The sequence below is a fragment of the Corvus cornix genome, chromosome 3 (genome assembly GCF_000738735.6).
Source record: "Corvus cornix cornix isolate S_Up_H32 chromosome 3, ASM73873v5, whole genome shotgun sequence".
NCBI lineage: Eukaryota > Metazoa > Chordata > Aves > Passeriformes > Corvidae > Corvus > Corvus cornix.
Genome location: NC_047056.1, coordinates 7,951,361 through 7,972,729, shown reverse-complemented (window position 1 = coordinate 7,972,729; position 21,369 = coordinate 7,951,361). Strand labels below are relative to the sequence as shown.

At 42.1% G+C, this 21,369-nt stretch overlaps 1 protein-coding gene across 8 annotated transcripts in view; it reads left to right on the top strand.

The window, feature by feature from the left end:
• Positions 1–21,369, top strand: part of KIF16B (kinesin family member 16B) — a 167,316-nt gene that overhangs the window by 124,952 nt on the left and 20,995 nt on the right. For 7 of the 8 annotated variants that reach the window (XR_005604361.1, XM_039570136.1, XM_039570132.1 and 4 more), the window contains one exon: positions 18,294–18,377. Coding sequence is in view for 6 of the 8 variants with exons in the window: in XM_039570136.1 (XP_039426070.1) it covers positions 18,294–18,377 (84 nt within the window). In the remaining 2 variants the exon portion in view is untranslated. Of the gene's footprint in view, positions 1–9,365; positions 9,490–18,293; positions 18,378–21,369 lie in introns of those variants that run through there. The other variant, XR_005604362.1, reaches the window with a different exon arrangement.

Below are 21,369 nucleotides of genomic sequence, written 5' to 3'. Positions count from 1 at the left end.
TTTTGCCAGCTGCAGTAATTTATGGCTGGGCAGATGGTAAGTGATCTGCCCTGAAAAGTTTTGCAGCGCGCTTTGCAAAGGAGCACTATGGATGAGGCTCCACTCAAAGTATTCCTTTGAGATCGGAATGACAATTACTGCAGGATCCGCAGCCATCAGTTGCAAACACCGTTGACGGCATTTGATTATCAGAGAAGCGACCAATTCAAACACTGTGGTCACCGTCCTTTTTGGCTGGTGAGGCAAAAAGACCCATTCTAGGATATGCAAAGGATCAGGCCATTGTGCATTCCACTGGCCAATGATACCTGTAGGATGGAGGTCTGGAATAGTAATGTAAACAGTGATAGCAATGGAGGGATCCACTCGATAAACCTGACGAGCAGAAACAGCCCGTTGGACCTCCTGCAGCGCTTGCCGCGCTTCCGGAGTCAACTCCCGAGGTGAATTCAGACCAGGGTCCCCTTTTAATATATTAAAAAGAGGGGAAAGCTGCTCTGCAGTTAGACCTAAATAAGGTCGTAACCAATTGATGACACCCAACAGCTTTTGAGCATCATTCAAGGTTTTAATTGAATCCGGGAATTGCACCTCTTGGCGTTGGATAATTTGGTCCAAAATTTTCACTCCTAAATATTTCCAAGGAGGATGCTGTTGAACTTTCTCCGGAGCTACCTCTAATCCATAGGCATGCAGAGCAGCGAGCAGCTGAGGCTGTATTCTCAGCAGCTCGTCCCGAGTGGACGCTGCCACCAGGATATCATCCATGTAGTGGTAGCAGCGTGCATCAGGAAACTGCTTGCGAACTCCGGCTAAAGCTTGGGCGACATACCACTGACAGATAATTGGGCTGTTCCTCATCCCTTGAGGGAGGACCTTCCATTGGTATCTCTTAGCAGGTTCAGCATTGTTAATGGCAGGGACAGGAAAGGCAAATTTTGGTTTGTCATCAGGATGCAAAGGAATTGTGAAAAAACAATCCTTTAAATCAATGATCAGGATGTCCCACCCCGTAGGAATCATGGTGGGAGAGGGCATGCCAGGTTGCAATGCCCCCATACCTTCCATTACTGCATTAACTTTCCGGAGGTCCTGCAATAACCTCCATTTCCCTGATTTCTTCTTAATTACGAAAACAGGAGTGTTCCAAGGGCTAGTAGAAGGTTCAAGGTGCCCCTGTTGCAACTGTTCCTGAACCAGCTGATGAAGGGCGTCTAACTTCTCTTTTGGTAGGGGCCACTGCGGCTCAAAGACTGGTGTGTCAGTCAACCACCGCAAAGGCAGTGTAGGATGCTGTGCGCCCTTACACACAGTGACCCCTGCTAAAAATTTGTCCCAATCCGTACACCCCAAGCTGCCAACACATCCCGCCCCCAAAGGTTAAGGGAAGTGGTAGCAACATAAGGCCTGATTGTAGCTGTGTGCCCCTCTGAGTCCTTCACCACCACAGGCCGTTCGCTTAGATAGCTCTGTGTGGATCCTCCTAATCCTGCGATGGCCGATCCCACCGGGGCTAAAGGCCATGAGGGAGGCCACGCAGAGAAGGAGATGATAGTTACATCAGCACCCGTATCAATCAAACCTCGAAGCTGAATCCGGGGCAGACGGGCGTTCGGCAGGATCAGGGTACATGTCATCTGTGGCCTTTGGTCAGAGATGTCTGCAGTCCAGAAGGCCTGCGGAAGTCCCGTAGATCCACTGCCGTTATCTTCGTGAGTTTGTTGCTCTATCCTGGGGACACAAGACTTAAAAGGCACCAATTTAGCAAGGCAGGTCTTTTCAGGAATAGTTACAGGGGGTTTTTGCGTGGAGACCATAGCGCAAATCTGACCTTTAAAGTCAGCATCAATAACTCCTGAGTGCACTAAGATTCCTTGATGGGCAACATCAGGTTTTCCCACCAGCATCGCACTGGATCCCTGGGCTAAGGGTCCATATGCATCCAAGGGAACCTTATAAATACCGCTAGAGTCTAAGACGACTGCGGCTGCGGTGTGGACGTCAAACCCGTCTGATCCGTGGGTGCCGTCTGATCCCTGGGTGCCGTCTCTAGGGTGGCTGGGTAGGCCTGTGCCTGTACCTGTGCCACTCTCTGGGGGAGCGACTGCATCGGAGAGCAATTCCCCCTCCTTGCACCCCGGCGGAAGTTTCCCGACAAAGGCTGACCATTGGCATGAGTCCGGGATCTACAGTAGCCCGTGCAATGCCCTGGCCTGCCACACCTTTTGCACTGGGGGATCGGTGTGTTCTCTTTTTGGCTAGGCTTAGGCCGCTTCCGTTTCTTCACCTGTTTTGGTTGCTTTGGTTCACGACCAGAAGATGCGTGAACAGGCTGCAGGAACGCAGCCAAAGCAGACCTTCTCTGGTTCCCAGATCCCACCTTAGCGCAGGCTTCGACCATGTCTGTTACCTCAGGATCCCCTGGTAAGGCATCTATGATTTTTCTGCACTCCTCGTTTGCGTTATCTCTCACTAACTGCCTTAACAACAACTGTCTTAACCCGTCATCTTCAACCTGCTTCTCGAGAGAAGCAGCAACTTTCTCTACAAAAGAAAGGAATGACTCTGATTTCCCTTGAACTATTTCAGTATATCGCTTTCTGGGTGCTGACAACTCTATGGTTTTCAACAGGGCAGCCATGCCGACCTGTTGTGCTTGCTGCAGGATGCTAGAGGGCAAGTTACCCTGTAGGCTGGGATCAGAGAAGGGACCAGTCCCCATCAAAGCATCCACTCCTGCTGTCTGTCTAGGATCAGCAGCAGGGAGCTGCAAATTTGCTAATGCAGTCTTCTTGGCCAGCTTTCTCCAGGTTGTCTCAAAAACTGTAAATTGTACAGGTTGAAATAGAATTTGACCTAAGTGTCTGATATCAAATGGAGAAAGCAAATCTGTATTTATCACCCTTATTATTTGCATAACCTCAGCAGAACCCAGCCCATATTGTGCCACCTTGGATTGGAGGTCCTGGGCAACTTTCCAAGCAATTACCTCATGCTTGTCATGCTCTCCTGAATCTGGGAGAGCCTTATACACTGGGAAAGCTCGGATCTCTTTTGGGGAACCAGTACCATCCTGAACGTCGGGCACAGCCTGCGGATGGAGTGTAACAGCTCCCCGGTTACCCCCAGAATCCTCAGATCTATTTGGCAGTCCAAGGATTTCTAATAACCTCCAGTCACCCTCCCCCAATGCTTGCACCTTAAGAGACTCTAGGAAGCGATTATGATGCGTCGGACGCACTGTTACCGTGCAGTCCGGAAAGGTCCAGGGGCGAGACCGGCGCAGCCTTTTTCTTCGCCGCGCGGCTACAGCCGCCTGACGACCTGGGGCCAGAACCTCATCTGCCTCACTGCCTGACGAGGAATCATCAGGCAAAGGCAACTTTGGGGTGCTGGGAGGGAACAGAAATGTACGGGGAGGTGAGGCACTTTGGCTAAGTTCGCCAGAGCCAGAACAGACAGGACAGACTGCAGCTGGCTGCGCGGCAGTTTTTACAGCAGTCTCTTTACGGGAGGCCGTCTCGGCCAGATCCGACCGAGCCGGTACTGAAGCTGCAGCCGACTCTGGAGCTACGGCTGCGCCCGGCGCCGCGGTTGGCGCCGCGCTCGTCTCCCGCACAGCAGCCACGTTCGGCGCGGTTGCCGCTTCCGCCGCTGTTTCGCGCTCCCCGGGCGCGCTCGGCGCCGCCGTCTCTGGCCGGCGCTCTGCGGACGCGCCCGGCGCCGCTGCCGGTCCGTTCTCTGCGGGCTCTCCCGGCGCCGCCGCTTCTGCCCGCCGCTCAGCAGCCGCCGCCGCTTCCGGGTTTTCCCGCGGCAGCGCTGTTCCCGGTTTCGCCGCCGGCTGCGCCGTTTCTCGGCTCGGAGCTGCGTCTCCCGCTTCTGGCGGGGGGGCGCGGGCGGCGCGGGCGGCACGGCCGGCGCTGGCGCCGCTTGCGGCGCGGGCTCGGGCATTCGCCGCTCTAACAGGCTGAGCAAGTCCCCCATCCTTCGGGATAGGTTTCGCAGCTCTGCCAGAAAGGGCAAATGCTGCATAAAAGGGTCCATACTTCGGTTCTGCGACTGCGCAGAACAGTCCAGCGCCAGGGAGGGCAGCGGAGCACAGCCAGGCAGTTCCGGGGGGGGCACGCCCGGCGCTACGCCCGCTAAGTTAGATCCAGGTGCATACGGAACCGAACTAGGACGCTCTCTGGGCGTCCAGTTGGCTAAGCCGCTGATCTGCGGCCCTGGATAAGCCGTGGCTGCCGTCCAGCCGAACGGCAAGGCAGGCTGTGCGCCCTGCCTCTGCCCTGACCCCCCCGCCTCTGGCGGCGCGGGGTCCCTGGGGGCTGTGGAGTCCTGCGATTGTGCAGGGTGAGCCGGCGCAGGCTCTGCCTGTGGAGCCGGGGGGGTTATTCCGAATCCACCATCACTTGCCCCAGAAGCCCAGTCAGCGGGGCCCCCCTCGGACATTCCTCCGTCACTTATCACCGAGACAGGCGATCCAGCCCTGCTATCACAGTCAAGGGCTGTCAGCAGAAAAAATAATGAACGCCAGGTTTTGTATAATCCTAACGCTGCCGGCTCCCCAGTCGGGAGCTCGTGTCGGACAGCAGAGCCGAGTTCCTGCCATAAGGCAAAGTCCAGGGCAGTATCTCTGTCCATGGAAATCCCTTTTAAAGTAGCCCAGTCTAATAATTCCCGAACTGAGTTTTCAGGAATGGAGGTTTGCAATATGCTAAACACACCTTTCCAGACCAGTACGACAGCGTCATTCTGTGAGCCGCTGTTCGCCATTTCTCAGTTCTGTCGGACCTCCCGGTCCCGGGGGGGTAAAAGGAACAGCGTACCTCTACAGGAATTCGGCTTGGCTCGCAGCAGCAGGACACGTCAGAGAGTGCAAATCACGTCGGGCAGCACCAAATATTACCGCAGGCCTGGTTCCTACGGTATATCACCGTGTCCCGCAGCTATAGGGAGGAGGAGGAGAAGAAGATCCAGCAGGCAGGAATTGTGCAGCAAGATTGATTTATTTAATTATTTTACAAACTCTTTTATAGACTTTTTTCTTCATAGTCTAATTGGACAAAGGACCAGCCACCCCTTGGGGGTGATTGGCCAAAATCCTAAAACATCCATTATCAAAATATTTTCTACTATACCATAAACAAGACTTTCCAAGGTTGCAGGTGGCTTGGTTGTTTACATTCCCTGCTACCTCTTCTGTGAGAGAGAAAAGTCTCTCATGGACTTAGAAAAATAACAAGAAGATCCTCACTAACAGCATTTTTGTACCTACAGGTGGACATAGGGGAGAGAGTCCAGAGAAAGGCTGGGAGATGCACAGAGTGCTGGAGTGCCTCTCCCAGAAAGACTGACTGAGAGAACTGACTGGGGAAGAGAGGGCTCTGGGGAGACCTAAGGCACCTTCCAGTACCTAAAGGGGCTCCAAGAGGGCTGGGGAAGGACTTTTTACAAGGGCATCTGAACTAGTTTGAAAACAAACCAGTGGGAGATTGCAAGTCAGAATTATAAGTTAATAGCAAAATTAAAATAAATGCAGAAGTACAAGAACACTGACAGAGTCAGGATACAACCTGACACCCTGTTAGTCAGGGTGGTGGTAGCAGTCCAGATGAAGTGATCCTGTTGAAGTGGTGATCCTGTAGAAGGGTCTGGTCTTCACCTGAAGGTCCAGTGGTAGCTCTTGTCCTCTGGGAATCCAGTAGGTAGGGCTGACTGTGGTGTTCCAAACTTCAGATTATATCCAGGTAGGAATGCTTGGTTCCTCCCCCTGGGCGGAACATCTCACAATGGGATGATGTAATTTTATGAGTCATGCAGTGAGGCTGGATGGCCCATTAACAGAAGATAGCTATCCAGAGGGAGTTATCAGGGATGTGTCATGGAAAAGATAAAAGAACTCTGCCCCACCTGGTTTTAACAGATGGTGATAGAATACATACTTTTGGTTACGTCTTACATTGTAACCAAAGACAACATGGAGCAACAGTACAAGGGGGAATGGCTTTAAATTGACAGAGGGTAGGTTTAGGTTAGATCCCAGGAAGAAATTCTTCCCTGTGAGGTTGGTGAGGCACTGGCAGACGTTGCCCAGGGAAGCTGTGGCTGCCTCATCCCCAGACGTGTTCAAGGCCAGGTTGGACAGGGCTTGGAGTAACCTGGTGTAATGGAAGGCATCCCTGCCCGTGGCAGGCAGGTTGGAACAAGATGGGCTTTAAGGTCCTTCCCGATCCAAACCATTCTATGATTCTAAAACCAACCTTAAGGCTAGTTGTTATAATCTACAAGAGGCATTTTTAGTTTAAGGGTCTTTTTAAAGTATTAGTTTATCATGTTCCTGCTAATGATCTTTCAGACTCAATATGGTGAAAATAATACTATGTTTCTCAGTTAAAAATTAGTTGACTTCAGAAGAAAGGAAGAAAACAAATTTCTCTGGCCTGTGTACCTGATAGTACAGTTACTAAATAAGTTTCTAAATGCCTTGTTTTGTATTCACAGTGAGATCTTCCTGTAAAGGTCTCTTGACTGCTGTAATGTAAATATATTAAAAAAAAAGTGGAAGAGACCATCAGTCTCTGCAACACACAACATACAGAAAGTTCCATCTTACAAAAGAGAATTGTCTATGCCTCTAGAGAGCCTAAAGCAGGAAAGCCCAAGCCAAAAAATTTATTAGACATGCCTGCATGACAAAAAGCAATAAAATACAATCTTTTGTGGTTTAATATGAAAATAAACACAAAGAAGCAGTGGTTCTCAGAAAAAATATTGAGCTGCAGGTATAGAATTGAAGATGTCAAGAGAAGACTAAAAGCAGAGAATGTTGTCCAGTTTACAGTAGGACATATTTCAGAACCAAAGCCAGGAATAATAGTGTTGGAGGGTGAGCTGTCTGGCCATGTCTGAAAACAGGAATTCAATATGAGAATGTTAGTGATGTGAGTGAGAGTGAGATGAGAAAGCACACTTCTCATGGGTGCCAAACTTTGGGACACATTATTAAAGCATTCAATTAATTCATGGTTATGTATAATTGGTTAAAATGCTGTGAATAGTAAAAAGAATTAAAGGTATGGTTTTGTTTGGACAATTTTTTCTCTATTGAATTCATTATTTTCTGTCATACTTAACTGTACATCTGTACATACCTACATGTGTACCCATGATGTGTACCTACATACACATATATGTATGTACACATAGTACCTACATACAGTTAGTGGCTATAAATGATGCTTTGATATTTGTTCTCTGCACTGCTCTCAGCAGTGCAGGTACTCTGAAGATGTTTGAGTGTATACTCTGTATTTTCCAGGAAATTTTTAAAATTTCTTTCAAACTGCTTCTGAACACTGCATGTCCTAGTCTTGTTATGTCCTCTATAGAAAAAAATTGAAGGAGAGTTTTAGCAGTATTTTAAATCCTTAAATTACTCACTGTACATTCAAATCTAACTCAAATTTTGTTTTTAAATCAGGGCATAAATAAGGAGACCTTTACTTTTAAGTTCAGTTTTTTGATAGTACCAGTAATGTAAAGTAGTTGCAAAATAATGTATTGCAGGGTTTTATTTAAATAGGTAGAGTAGCATAATTTCCATTCTGATTGTACCTGAAGGCTCATATGTGCTGTAACTCATTGTAAAGTTGCTGTAAAAAACAATGAAAATATTAATGTGTTTTTCACCTTTCCCTTCTTTTCCTGGGTTACTAAAACTTGTGTAGGTGGAGCAGCATGACTCTCACACAGACTCAGTGAAGCAGTGCTTGTTGGGGAAAAACATTGTTCTAGAAAGCATCTGATAGATGAGAATTATGAAATTACTGACATGTAATCTAACCCCAAATTCTAGCAATTGTAAAACACATCCCTGTTTTTTCTTCCCTGCCCTAAGTAATGATGTTGGTTCAATACCATGTTGGCTTTTTCGTGAGTGTGTCTTTGAGACTTTCATGTCTTTGTGGTATATACATGGGTCTTGCTTATGAAGCATTTAGCTTCAAGTGCTTGATCAAGAAATTTTATTCTTGGAAACAAATATCTATTCTTACCCAGCATCCTGATGCTCAAGAGCAGTACTAAATATGGTATTGCTCATGAAACTGATAGCAACAGTGGTCTTTCTGTATCCAGAGTTGCTTTTCTGCCCTGCACATTCAAAATCCTTTGCCAAGCAAGCTCCTGAAAATGTATGTGTCAAGTTTATTACACTTAATTAGTTACCTGTCATTTTAAGCTTTACCTAGTGAAAACAGTAATAGTGGAAGGAAAATTTGTATTAGGCTTACAGCTAGTTTTTAAGTCTGTGATAAAGCAGCTAGTTCCAAAGTGTCTATGCGACTAGGCAAGTGAAAATGAATGTATAACCTGTGTGACTATCAATCACTCTTACTGTTGGAGGGGGGACTAAGTCATTCCTTTTAAGCTTCCCATTTGTGTGCCTGCACTGCCTTTTCTCTGGTTTTATCATTTTAAATGATGCAGAACGCTGTCTAACTTCTCCTTGTAATCAGTCCAGTTTGTTGAGAGAGTTAGCACTTTATATCTTACAACAAATCACACTTGAAGGCATACTGCATGTTTGTTTGCAGGTGTTATTTCTCTGTGACAGCTGTTCTTTAAGACCCTGAGATCTGCCAATAATTCTGAGTAGTCAGAAAGGCATCTGTCTAGTCAGCAGTACAAATTATTACTGCTTGTTGATGAGTTTTCATTATTAACATTTCTCAAAGGCAAGGGTGACTGAAATTTATGACATCAGTCAGCCACACTAGATGGGGATGTGTCATAAATGCTGCCAGATGTCACCGAGGTGAGTTCCTGTGCAACAAGCAAATCTTCTTAGGGAGAACTGTAAAAACTGCTGTCCCGAGTCCCCTTCTCTGAGCCTGTTTCTGTCGGTAAATCAAATGGTACTGTGACTTCTCAGCATGGAGTCAAAGTGGCCCAATAGGCACCGTGGCATCAGCAGGAATGTGGTGCAGAGTTGGGGCAAGGTTATATGCAGTCAGGGTGAAGGTAGGGGTTGATGCATGCTATTGCTGGGATGGCCTTGACCTTGCTGGAAATCCCAGCAGGCAGATTAATGAATCAAACCCCAAATCATTTTGAAAGAAGAATAAACTCTACAGAGATCTCCAGAAAATCACTTTGAGAAGTGGGGTTTGAGTCATACCTTGATAAAGATTGATTAATGTGTTGATCTTTGAAGATACAACCTTGCAAACCTAGCAGTTGTTACTATTTCTTTAAAGAAGTAACCAAGACCTGAGACTACATGAAGGAAGATTAATGTTTAGTTAGCAAAATCATGACCTAAGGGCATAGAGAGTAGGTATTAAACTTGTCCATCTAATTTCAAGGTCAGCACATATCCTTGTCTTGGATGATGGTCTGCCATGCCATGCTGGTATTTTTCCCCCAAAGACTTCTCTCTTGGCAAGGGATAGACGAACAAGGAAGCAAAATCAAGGTTGCAAAGACATGGTATGTTAGGAATTTTTCATGCTTATTTTCCAAATGCATCTACAACTCAAATTTACTTACTTGGTTTTGACTGGTTTTCCTCGAAGGCATTTATATCCTTTGGTTGATGTACGCTGCTTCTGCACTATCTTATTCTACCTTTTTACAGCCTGCATACGAAATTTAAAATACTTTCTTTGCCATTTCGGCCAATTTTTGTTTGTCTCACCTTGATTGATAATCATAAGAGCTATACAGTTATTGGTTTCTATTTGGAAAGATGCCCTGGCTGTATTAGCTTCTGATTTTTATAAAAGATACTAAAATCTCCAAACTGCATAATTTTATAGAAATGTGCAAGGTTTGCATGAACTTTGTTACATCCTATTGCTCATTTTCATAGGTATTCTGTATTTAAATGTTATTGTACTGCTTATAATGGACCAAACAATGAAGTAATTTGTCAAATAATATATAGACTCGTGCTTATGGCTCTATTTTGGTATGCTATTATTCTGAGTAGTCTAGAATTGCTTTAAGGAAAAGAAAAATACTCCTGTAGTGCAAGGTAACCTCTTTGGCTGCAGTTAATTTGATTTTTCTCAGTAGCAGGAGGCAAACTAAATGGAGTTAAAATTACATTGATAAACCACAGCCTTCACATGTCACCATAGCTCCAAAACTGCAGATTAAGTCTAGGTCAGCTTGCTGGTTTTAAAGGAGAAACATGGATATGAGAGCTCTCAAATCTTTTTGATAATTACAGATGATTGTTTGATGGGCAGGTAGGCATGATTCAAAGTGAGAAATCTTCAGTGTCTAATCCTATTTGGTCATTTTGCATCATCATAGGGAGGTTTCAGGGTGGTTCAGAGGAGAATTTCTCTTTTTGTGTTCTTGTTCCTCTTAAGTGGGACAGATGGAGTTGAAATGTTCTTTGTAGAAACAATTATGCCTGTCTGAGGAAGGTAACTGGCAAAAGATCTTGAAAGTTCAAAGATAATTACCCAGAACTAAAGACAGCAGAGCTGTGAGAGCTTGTGTGTCCTGAGAAGATGCTCATTTATTGGTAAATACCAATTTATTGGGGGTTAGTAACAGCATCCTGACTTGCAACAGAACTGCATATATTTATGGGAAGAGATTTAAGTGCTTGTGCTTCTTGGTACTGAGATATATATATATATAGATATATAGCTGAAGATATAGATACAGATATGCATGATGTTCCAGTGAGATAAGTAGGAAAAAAGCAAGGAGTCGTAACCAGTCTAAGTAAAGTGGAGAAGTTGCCAAATTTCCTGGTTGGCAGGTCTCCAGTGCACTCTGGCCTCAATGGGATGTGTGCTGAAGGGGATAAAGCAGACCTGGCTCACTGGGCTGCTGGCATTAGGGGCCAAGCAAAAAGCAACGTGCAAACCGGCAGTTGCCCCTACCAGGCAGAAATGAAAAGGTTAAACCAGTCCCGTGGTTAGGTAAACTTTTGGCATGGAGCAAAAAGGATGGATAGCGGAAAGAAAAGAATGTTCTCATGTACGTGGGGCAAAGCAGCTTCTTGCAAGAGAAAAGGCTGTGCTGTAAAGAGACTAGAAACCAAATTGTGGCATAAATTGTGTACAGGAAATATCAGGCGCAAAATTCACCAAAAAACCCCAAAACCAAAATTCTAGTACACTGCTGCAATCTCTTGCATTTGTCAGAAGTGAAATATTTGCCAACCAATTTATTTAAGATTTTTCAGAGTAGACTTACCCTAGGAAGGAGGGAGATGCTCATTCCCTTGTGTGTGTTTGAGTGAAATCCAGGCCCTGGAGCCTGTAGTAGCAAGGAGAAACAACAACAGAAAGCTGTAAGCATGTAAGCCTGGGAGCTGAGACACAGCAGGGATGAACCTAAAGCAGCTCCTTGGCTCTTTGAAACACTACAAAGACCTTGAGAGCAGAGTTTGCTCCCCTCAAAGACAGTGAAGGATTGACTGTTAGATTGGTACTGGGGACCTCTCTGTAGAGACCCTTTGTGTAGGAGCAAGGTTGCTTACATCCTTTTTCCTGTTCCTATATCCTGGTCATTTGAGTTTTCTTCAGTTTAGGATGTTAATTACCCTTGTTTGTTATAATAAATAATGACTTTTGTTGCTGCTGTTCAGCCTTCTCCAGGGAGTTCACTCCATTAGAAGGCTGACATGGGTCCACCTCTGAGTTTTGGCTTGTCCTTGGATATGCTGCCTCTTGAGAATATCAAATCCCTCTCCCCTTCTGGCAGATAGTAGGGAGGATTGCAAATGGCCCAGTTGAGTAAGGTAAAGAATTAGGTAGGTCATGCAGGAATGGAGGAAAGCATAGCATTAAGACAGAGGCAAGTTGGGAAGCTGGAAAGTGGGGGAAGAACATGTTGGGAGAGATGGAAAAAGTAAAGAGAAAGTATTAGAAAAGGAAGAGGAAAAGAAGATGACAATCTGAATATCCAGAAAACAATTCCCTGGATATTCCCTCTCCCTGATTAATTGATAATGGAAAATAATGTCTTTAATCCTTCTGTCCTCTGAGGGCATGACTTACCTGCAGCATACATGTTGGGAGAGCACTGAAGGATTTATGCAATGGAGGACTGTTACTATTTTGTTTAAGAGAGAATACGTTTAGAGGTTTCTTCACTCAACTTTAAACAGTTTGAGCTATATCAGCTGAAAATACGACTTAGGTGTTTTTATATGTTATTTTGTTGGTTTCATTTTTAGTGGATAGTATATCAAATTATTTCTCTTTGATCTCCATTTGATTGTTTTCTGAATTTATAAAGCAGCCTTTAATCTGCCCAGTTAAGTGTTAACTTTTTACCTTTGCCTACTGCTTTCTTATGAAAATGTGTAGAAAAGGTAATTTATTTCAGGCAAAATATAAATAAAAATATAGAAATTAAGCTTGTGGTGGGTTTTTTGGTTTGTTTGGGTTTTTTGTTTGTTGTTTTTCCACCTTGACAAATCCCTAAATACTTGGTGCAAGTTCATAGTTAAAAATACAGCTTCTGTCTAGTTTCTTTAGACTCTGGGAGTCTTACTGTCTTGAGAAGTTGAAGCTTAAGTTACTTGGTTTAAACTTCAAAAACTAAAAGTAGGACAGTTTTTTGTTTCGTTACTCTCTGCAAAATCAAGTCAGGTGCTGCTGCAGCGGCTGCAAAACCAGCCAGTTTCGCACATGAACCAGTGCCATGTTCTTCTCTTTGATTTTTCTCATCTGTGACAGAGATTTCTGGTACAAAGGATCAAAAGCCAGAGCTACTCTTTGAAAAATGAGAAAATTCAGAGTTGTAAAAATAACAAGAGAATTAAAGATGACTGACTTCTTAGTTTTAATAGTTACCATTTCCTTAATTTTCTTTTTCCCCCCCTTTTCCCCCCATTTAAATGTATCAAAACATTGAAGTACAAAGAGAATTTGGATAAAAGGTTAAAGATGACTCAGCCTCCATCAATGCCCTGTTTTTCTTCTTTAAAATGCCCTGTTTTTCTTCCTAAAAAAAGCCTTTTACCTTATTGTAGGCATGAAAACATAGACTGTACAAGCCAAAAAATAATGAGATGTTTCAATCCTGTAGATTTTTGCTTGATGTCAGAAAATGGAATTTTTTATGTTTAGGGAGCATAACACTTGGAACAATTTCATTTTTCAGAAGTGACAAGCTTTCATGTGTGTATTATGTGGTATTCTACTTTGGTCCACTCTATATTGAAATATGATCTGCAAAGTATTGTACAAGACTTTTCATTAACATGTTCTATTCTGCTGTACCATAAAACCCCTGAACAGAATTAAATCCAGCAGGTCCCCCAGCAGACATAATGCCAGTGAAAAGTCTCCAACAGATTATAATAGAAATTAAAGGACACCCTTCAAATGGTGATGGCTATTTTTCCTAAAGGTTCTGAAGTGAGAGTGCACCCCATCCCAGGCACAGCATTTCATGGTATTGGAGCCTTCATTTTCACTCTCTTGGTTTCCAAAAGGCCAGTCTCCAAATTTGCATCTCTCCCTGGGGCTCAGTAGTTGAAGACTATGAAGCATGGTTTCACTTTGAAAGGATTTGCTTCCATATAGATGGTGTTAGGTATGTGCTGTTCCCAGAATCTTAAGGTCAGATTTGTATGTAAGATAGAATAGGTGATAGAAAATAAAAGGATCACTTACTGTTCTGCCATCTGCTCTTACAGCATTAAATTCCTGCTAAAAACCAGTCTCCTGACTGGAATATGGGAGAAGTAGAGGAATTCATTTAGCTGTGTAAAATTTACTAGAATAACATGTGCTGGGTATGAAGCACCTTCCCCTTGAGGACTGGACCTAATACTGTCTAAATTTGATTGTACTAACTCACAAGTACTCCATTGTGGCAGATAAGTATTGTTTCTTACGGATAATATTGCTGAGACAGACGAATAACATGCCTCTGAGTAATACAAGACCCAAAAATAAAACATGGCCTTTATTTATTGTAAATTAAGGAGTAAATTGCAAATGACTGTTTGCCGCTCTACAAGTGCTCCTGCCCAGCAATGATTGCCAGATAGGATAAACATCATTAACTGTAAAAAGTTTAATGTCTAAAAGACATTAGGAGTGCTGGTATGCAGTGTTGAGGTCTCTCTGTACTACTTTAAAATATATCATCTGCCTTTGCCTTTTGGGTCCAAGCATAGTCTCAGCCTTGCCCATGGTACAAGTATGCATGTGTGTGCACACTCTAATGGATATAATGAAATTTGGATTGCAGCGATGCAGTGATTAATTATAGTAGGGAGATGCTTCTGCTGTCAAAATAAAAATTAGAAATCTTGCACGCTACATACAGAAGCTTCTCAGGAAATCATTCAAGCCCTCTCTTCCTATCAGGCTGGGGAATATGCCTCTTAATTTCCCCTGACAGAAAATACATCACCTCATCAGCAGCCCTAGAAAATGACAAAACATCCCTGCCAAAAAAGACTGCCTGCCAAATACTTCCATTGCCACTGCAGGAAGGGGGACAGGGAAGGAAGGGGTGTGCTTCAGAAATTCCATGGAAGGAGAATTTTTTACCTTGCTACCTGTAGAGTCCCACTGTTACACCTTGCATTGTCGCAAAATGTTCATCTCGTAGTCAAGGTGAGACCCTTGAAGAATTAATTTGAGCAGGAGGGTACACAAACATTTAATTCTGAAAGAATAATTTATATTCCTGAATCTGGATAGTGTGAAATTCCCTTACAGTGTTTGAGCCAGGGCAAAAATCTTGATACAAAATCCATACCTGCAAGATCTCTTACATATTTCAGTGCCAGAACAAATGCTGCTCAGTCACATACTGTACTGTGTGCATCAACCTGTAGCAGTGATTATCTCCAATGAAGTTACTGTGCAATTTCATAAAGGTGCTGTAGCACCACTAATAGGAAAATTTGAATTTATTGAAATATTTGCTACTGCACTTTGGCTTAAATGAGTAAAGTATTTTAAATAAACCTCAAATTTCTATTGAACCTTGCTTTGCTGAATCTCACACAATTGCATTCAGAGTCTGTATATCAAATAGTACATTAGGACAGAGGATTTTCTATAGACAGTTATTGTAACATCATTATTTCAGTGTATTTGTGCTACTGAGCTTTTTTAAATTTATTTTTTATAAAACAAAATTATGATGAGATGAGAATGTTTTATTGTTACTCAGTATCTTTGTGGGACTCTTTCACCAACATTTTTTTCCCTGCATTAAAGTAATAACTTTATAAGTCAGAGTGTCGAAGATAAATGGTGTGTGTGTGTGTGTCTGTGTATATATATATATACACACACATATAATAAGCACACTATCTCTGGTAAATATACTAATAGTGTATTTTTATATAAATATAGTACAATGGACTGGCTTCCTATTACACTGAAATTTCAGTCGCATAGAGGACTGCATAATTCACCTTGCTGCATGGATGCGTCCAGTTCTTATGTTGCAAAGATAACTTTCAAGCTGCAGAGTAGGTGGGAACTGGTGCTGTCATGTCTGCATTAAGTGTCTGGATAGCCTGAAACTCAAGCCTGCAGAATTTTGAGTGTCTCTTTCTCATTTTGGTGGGCATTAGACTCTTGGCATGTAGTGGAATAGAACCCATTGAAATAACTGAATTGCTGAAGTGATGATGAAATTTGTGGCTGGAGGATTTTCTGTCATGTAGATGGGTGGTCATTTGTTGTATGATGGAAATAGTCCACTGGGAAAGTGTGGGGCACAGAAATGTTCCAGCAGGCCTGAGGTTTGTGTAACGTCTGCATCTGGCCCTGTAGAGATGCCATCTGCAGTAATTGATTAGTCCTTTATAACATACCTCTGGAGGATGAAAAATCCTTCCAAGTGACATATATGTATAAATAGGTATATTCTGTACACATACTGGCAACACTGGCATATTACAAACATAGGTAACTTTATATGTGTATGTCAAGAATAATTCAGCATGTTGACATTCTGATTTGCATGATGGCTTTTACGATGTACAAAGTATTCAGATCCCCACACCTTTACCAGCAATAAACTCATGATTTTCATATAGGGTATGTGTTATGACTTTGAACGTTGCAGAGCGAAGTTTACTGGCTGAGACCTTTGTCTTGCATATTAAATTCATGACTGTAGTAATGGACTTTGGTTTGGTTTCATGTGCATGGTAGTGATTTGGGAGTTAAACATTAAAACAATGTGAGTAGCTACTTCTGTTTGAAAGTGTTAAGCAAAACACATTTCGTTTTATAAAACACAACTGGTTTTCTTCTAAAATACATCCAGAAAGCTTAGGAAAACAACTTGCTTATCCCAAAGTTATGTAGAATTAGTCCCCAGATTCCTGTTCAGATGGAACTTAATTTAGATAAAGAAATCATTCCTGATTTTAGCTGTAAGATCTTGCTTTGACTCCAGAGAGTAGGTCTGAGGATGCCGTAGTGGTAGGTTCATTGTACTAATTGGTTTTTAATAGACACTATTTAAAAATTCTGTAATGGAAGTATTTATTAGCAACTAAATATAAAAACAATCTCCCTATGTCCAGGAGGGGATTGTGGTGGTAGTTATTTCACCTTGCTTGTTCCTGGTAGTGACATGATGCAGTACTATCTAATAAAATACAATTTCTGCAGATATGGGGTTTTGAAGTCCTTGAAAATATTAGCACTTATAATTGTGTATAGGTGAAGAAGTGAGTAATGCAGTGAAATAAGTCCTCAGGACATAATTATATGATACTGTTTGGTTGTGTACTGCTTGTCCTGCCAATATGAAGAAGCAGGCACACTGAGAAGAATATAGTTGGAGAAATTTTAGGAATATAATTGGGTCATACTGGCAAGACTGATGGAGAGCAGACATCTCTTCCATCTCCTCTGGTGCCCCACATCACCTTTATTGTTTTAAGATGTCTAGACATTTCTTTAAAATTATTGGAGTTGAACCAGAGAGTGGGAATAAACTACTTGTATTGCAGAATTCCTCTCTATTTTAAAGATGCATACATTCAATGTTAATAATAGAGCTTCTCATTTAAATCAGTATGTGTCTGCTCCTTGTAACCAGCCATAAATTCTCTACAGTCCTGTATGTGCTGATAGACTAGAAAATGATGCATCTTTTTTATTGGTTCAATATCATCAAATGACCTGGGGAGTTAATGCAGGAGGCAGTTTTACATAGGGATTTGACCTGCAAAACAACTCCAGCAATGCCAATGGGAGGTTGCATATTTCTATCTCATGATATGAGTGCTGGGAAAAAAATGGGTTTGATTTACCTTTAAGTGCAAACACAAACTATGGGGAGAGGACTTGCTTTCTTTTGGATTGTTCCCATCAGTGGCTTAGCGGACCATGTTCAGTGGTACTTGTTACCAACTCTTGAGTCTTTTGTGTGTTTTCCAGATATAGCTGGCTGGAATTAGTTCAAGCATTTTATTTATTGGTGTGCAAAAAGGGGAGACAGTTCCCTCCCTCCCTCCCTCTCTCTCTCTCTTCCCTCCTCTCCCCCCCGCCATAGGATGGAAAAAGAAATTAGGAGATAGCTTTGAACACCTCTCTGGAAGAACTAAAAGTAGAGATCTGAATAGTTGTTTTTAGCAGTTATGCCATTGCCTTGTTCTCATTTTCGGTGTGATAAAGCAGGACTTTGCCTGCATGTGGGAATTCTCTTCAGAAATTAAAGCTATGAGCTTCCAGCGTGGACACACATTGGAATGGGATTGAGCTACAGCTGAGTTACAAGAAGTGGTAGTTCAGGGCACAACAAAAGCTTCAGGTCAGGTGATGGCTGGAGTCCAGCAATGCATCTCCCAGAGCATGACTTCAGTGATCATTCTTAGATCCAATGATCTTACATTTATGATAGAACATAATTAAAACCAAACAAATTACACCACCATACAGTTGGAGACCACAGATTTTGGGAGACTAAATGCAGTCTTTTAACATAACACCTTCCTGCAGAAATTGTTCTTACTTCCTATTTGATGCTGTGTCCTCACATTTGGATTGGCAATTTTTAATATTTATGTGGGCAAACAGTGGCAGTCCAATTCCTAAATTTTCTTTCAGTCACTCTCTGATGACAAAATGCATTGTTATCTTAGCAATACTACAGAGCAGATTGCAATAACCTCAGTAGAAATGTATAATGTGATATTTACTAATAGCATATAGTGTAGCTCATGAATATTTGGCAGTTTCTTCTTCCTAGTGCTTTGTAGTTTAAACAGAATTTTCTCATTTGAGCTTGTCACTTCTGGTGCTGATTCATCCTTTAATGTCTTCCAGGTTGCCACTTTAGAATTCCCTCCAAAGAAGCTCTTTGGAAACAAGGATGAGCGAGTGATTGCAGAACGACGGTGTCACTTAGAGGTAATACCAGCTTTTTAACAGGCTTCTGGTGTGTGTTTAGGTGGAGTAGTCCCTGCTTGACCAACAGAAACCATTCCCATGTGATCAACATTAAATAGCCTGTTTGTAAATACCAAATTACTTGCTGCCTCATTTAACACAGGAGATGGCAGCAGTACATTGTGAAGTAATGAAACATCTCTTAAAACATAAATTACTCCTAGTCTAGAAAAAAAAAAAAGGAACTCTTTGGTGATGTTCACAGGAGATACATTTATTTAATGGGGAAAGGTGGTGGGTGAGGTAAGTATTCCCTGTAGACAGCTGGTATCTGTGCAAGACGAGATTAGTAAAAATATACTGCTACTTTAAATACAATTTGTTAGTTGGAGATTTACTATTTTATCATAGTTAGTATATCCAAATATCTCATGACAGAAGGAAAGCAATATTTAGGCATCTTTGAGTTTTATTTTGTAACCCAACTTTCTGAACATATTCTTTTTCTTTCGATTAATTTTAAAAATTAATTTTATTGTGGACAAAGTTACTGAGTTTGAGGGTTTGCGTTATTTTGCTAGTTCTACAGTGCTGTGTGGATGCCATGATTTTGAACTCCTATCACACATTAGGTCTTTATATTTCTATGTTAATGCATGTTTTACTGCAGCCAAGGGCCAGGAGGTGGGGTTTTGGGAAGGAAGAAGAGTCATGATCAAAGACTAAACTGTACACCTTGCAACTATATTATAGCAACTTGGGCATTACTTGATCATGCAAGTCAGTAGGAATTAAATTCTTTGTAGAGCTAAAATAGCATTAGGTAGTGCTTTAGAGAAAAGAATATAAAAGTAGATTGCTTACAATTGGAATATTTTCTTAGGTAATTTTTCATTGTACTTCACCTTTTCTTTGATCTACCAACAAAACATCCTCCCAATGACTTCTGATGTGAGGCTGTCTTACATGAAGCACAAAATGAGGTTTTTTTTCTTTCACATCCTGGATAGACAGCATAAAGGCATGCTCATATTCCAGTCTAGTACTCAATTTGCATATTTTTGTACCAGTAAAAAATTTAATCCCTTAATCTTTCTGGCCTTTCATTGGTTTACGAACAGATTTTATTGTAATTATTCTAATGTTAAAACTGCTCTGTATAGCGATGCTTTGATCATGGCCATGTAGTACTTGCAGCTCTCTATATAGCCAGGTTCTAACTTAAAATTAAATTGTATATATTTTAACTAAATAGGTCATTAGAACTTTATTACCTATATATTTTGCAAGCATAATAGTATATGACAACTGTTCACATGAATATGTTTTGCCATATGCCCCTTGGCCATTCCACTCAGTAGTCCAGACAGCTCACAGTGTTGAGAAACTGAAGATCCCCCGTGGCTAAGGGCAAGTTAGATAAAGAGGACAAGGAGCCAAGCAAATGTTACTATCCTTGCCATGAGGAATTCAATACAACAAGCTGATCAAAACTCCCTGATGTATAGATCTCTAATCATGGTATTTTCTTTTCACTACATATTTTGCAGTGGTTTGCTCTGCCTTTGCCAACGGCTGGAGAGTTTTAGCTCACACAGCTGCAGCCTCCTTGGTGAAGAGTGAGGGAAACCACCTAAGCAGTGATGGTTTCCAAAGTCACGTAATACTTTGAAGGCTCAAAGAACATCTTGAGTTATGCTTTGAAAGTGGCAGCTATGCTGCAGTAGTGGCAGATGGCCCAGGCATCAGTTCTATTTCAAATACTGTCCGTTCATGCCTTGTGGCTTTCAGTCCAGTGTGAACCTTGAGCATACTTCAGTGGGCTAACTGGAAAGTAGTAAATGGACGGATTGTCTCAGGGAGGGACTTGGGTCCTTGGTTTTGGACTGTAGCGTGCTTCTCACATGAGAATTTGGTCAGGTAGAAGGTAAGAGTGTTAGACCTTGGTATCAAGTACAAACATGGCTTGTATTCAGTTGACTTTCACACCTGATCCTGTATCTTGATTTGCTGAAAACCCTTTGCAATCTCTTTCAAGCTTCACAGATGATGTGTTGGTATAGCTGTAGTAGGGTATAAAAGCTTTTTTGGTTGCTCCACTTGATTAGTCAAGAGCTAATGGCTAATACAGGATTTTTAGAAAAGACAAAGCAGAGTTACCAGACCAACACAAATGTATATTTTTATTCAACATCTGAGCTAATTTTATTGACTAAAAATAAATGACAGCCTGAAATACCAGTCCAATAAGTGTTCTGAACAAATACTCTGTAATGTAAGCTTATTAGTGGAGCGGTTGTCCCAGTGGTGGTGAAAAAGAAACTGCTTTGCTTTTCCACTTTTTACATTAGGTATTCATGCATCTTGAATAGGCTGGAACTCCATATCATTTTTCCTGAGCTATTTGTATTGAAATAGGTTTGGCTAGTTCAGTGCTTCCCACAGGTGATCTCTTAGCAACTGCAGTTTTCCTTGTGCTTAATTAGATTTGACCCTTTGCAAGACACTTTAGGAAGAATTTAGTTTTTCCTACACGTCATCTCTAGGATTCTTGCCACAGTAGAAGTACTGAGAAGAGCAGTGGGCTTTTTGGTACCTTTCCAGACAACTATAATCAGGAGGGCTGGCTGTTGCAGTTTGCTTTGTTTGAAGATTGAGATGAAGCGTTACCTTATGTCAGCCTGGGTTTAGAAGTGGGCATATTTCATCATAATGAAGGTGAAATTACTTGGAGTAAAAGAATCCAGAGAGCCCCAAATTATAAGGATTGTGATTTTAAAATCCCAGTAAGTTCCAAGTTTGTGTATAACATTAAGTTCTTTTATTTATCCTAGCTGGTACAAATGCTGACTAACCAAAAGCTTCACTATTACTGTATCAAATATTACTGTATCCTGCAGCTGTAGGGAGGAGGAGAGAAATCCAGCAGGCAGGAATTGTGCAGCAAGATTGATTTCTTTAATTATTTTACAAACTCTTTTATAGACTTTTTCTTCATAGTCTAATTGGACAA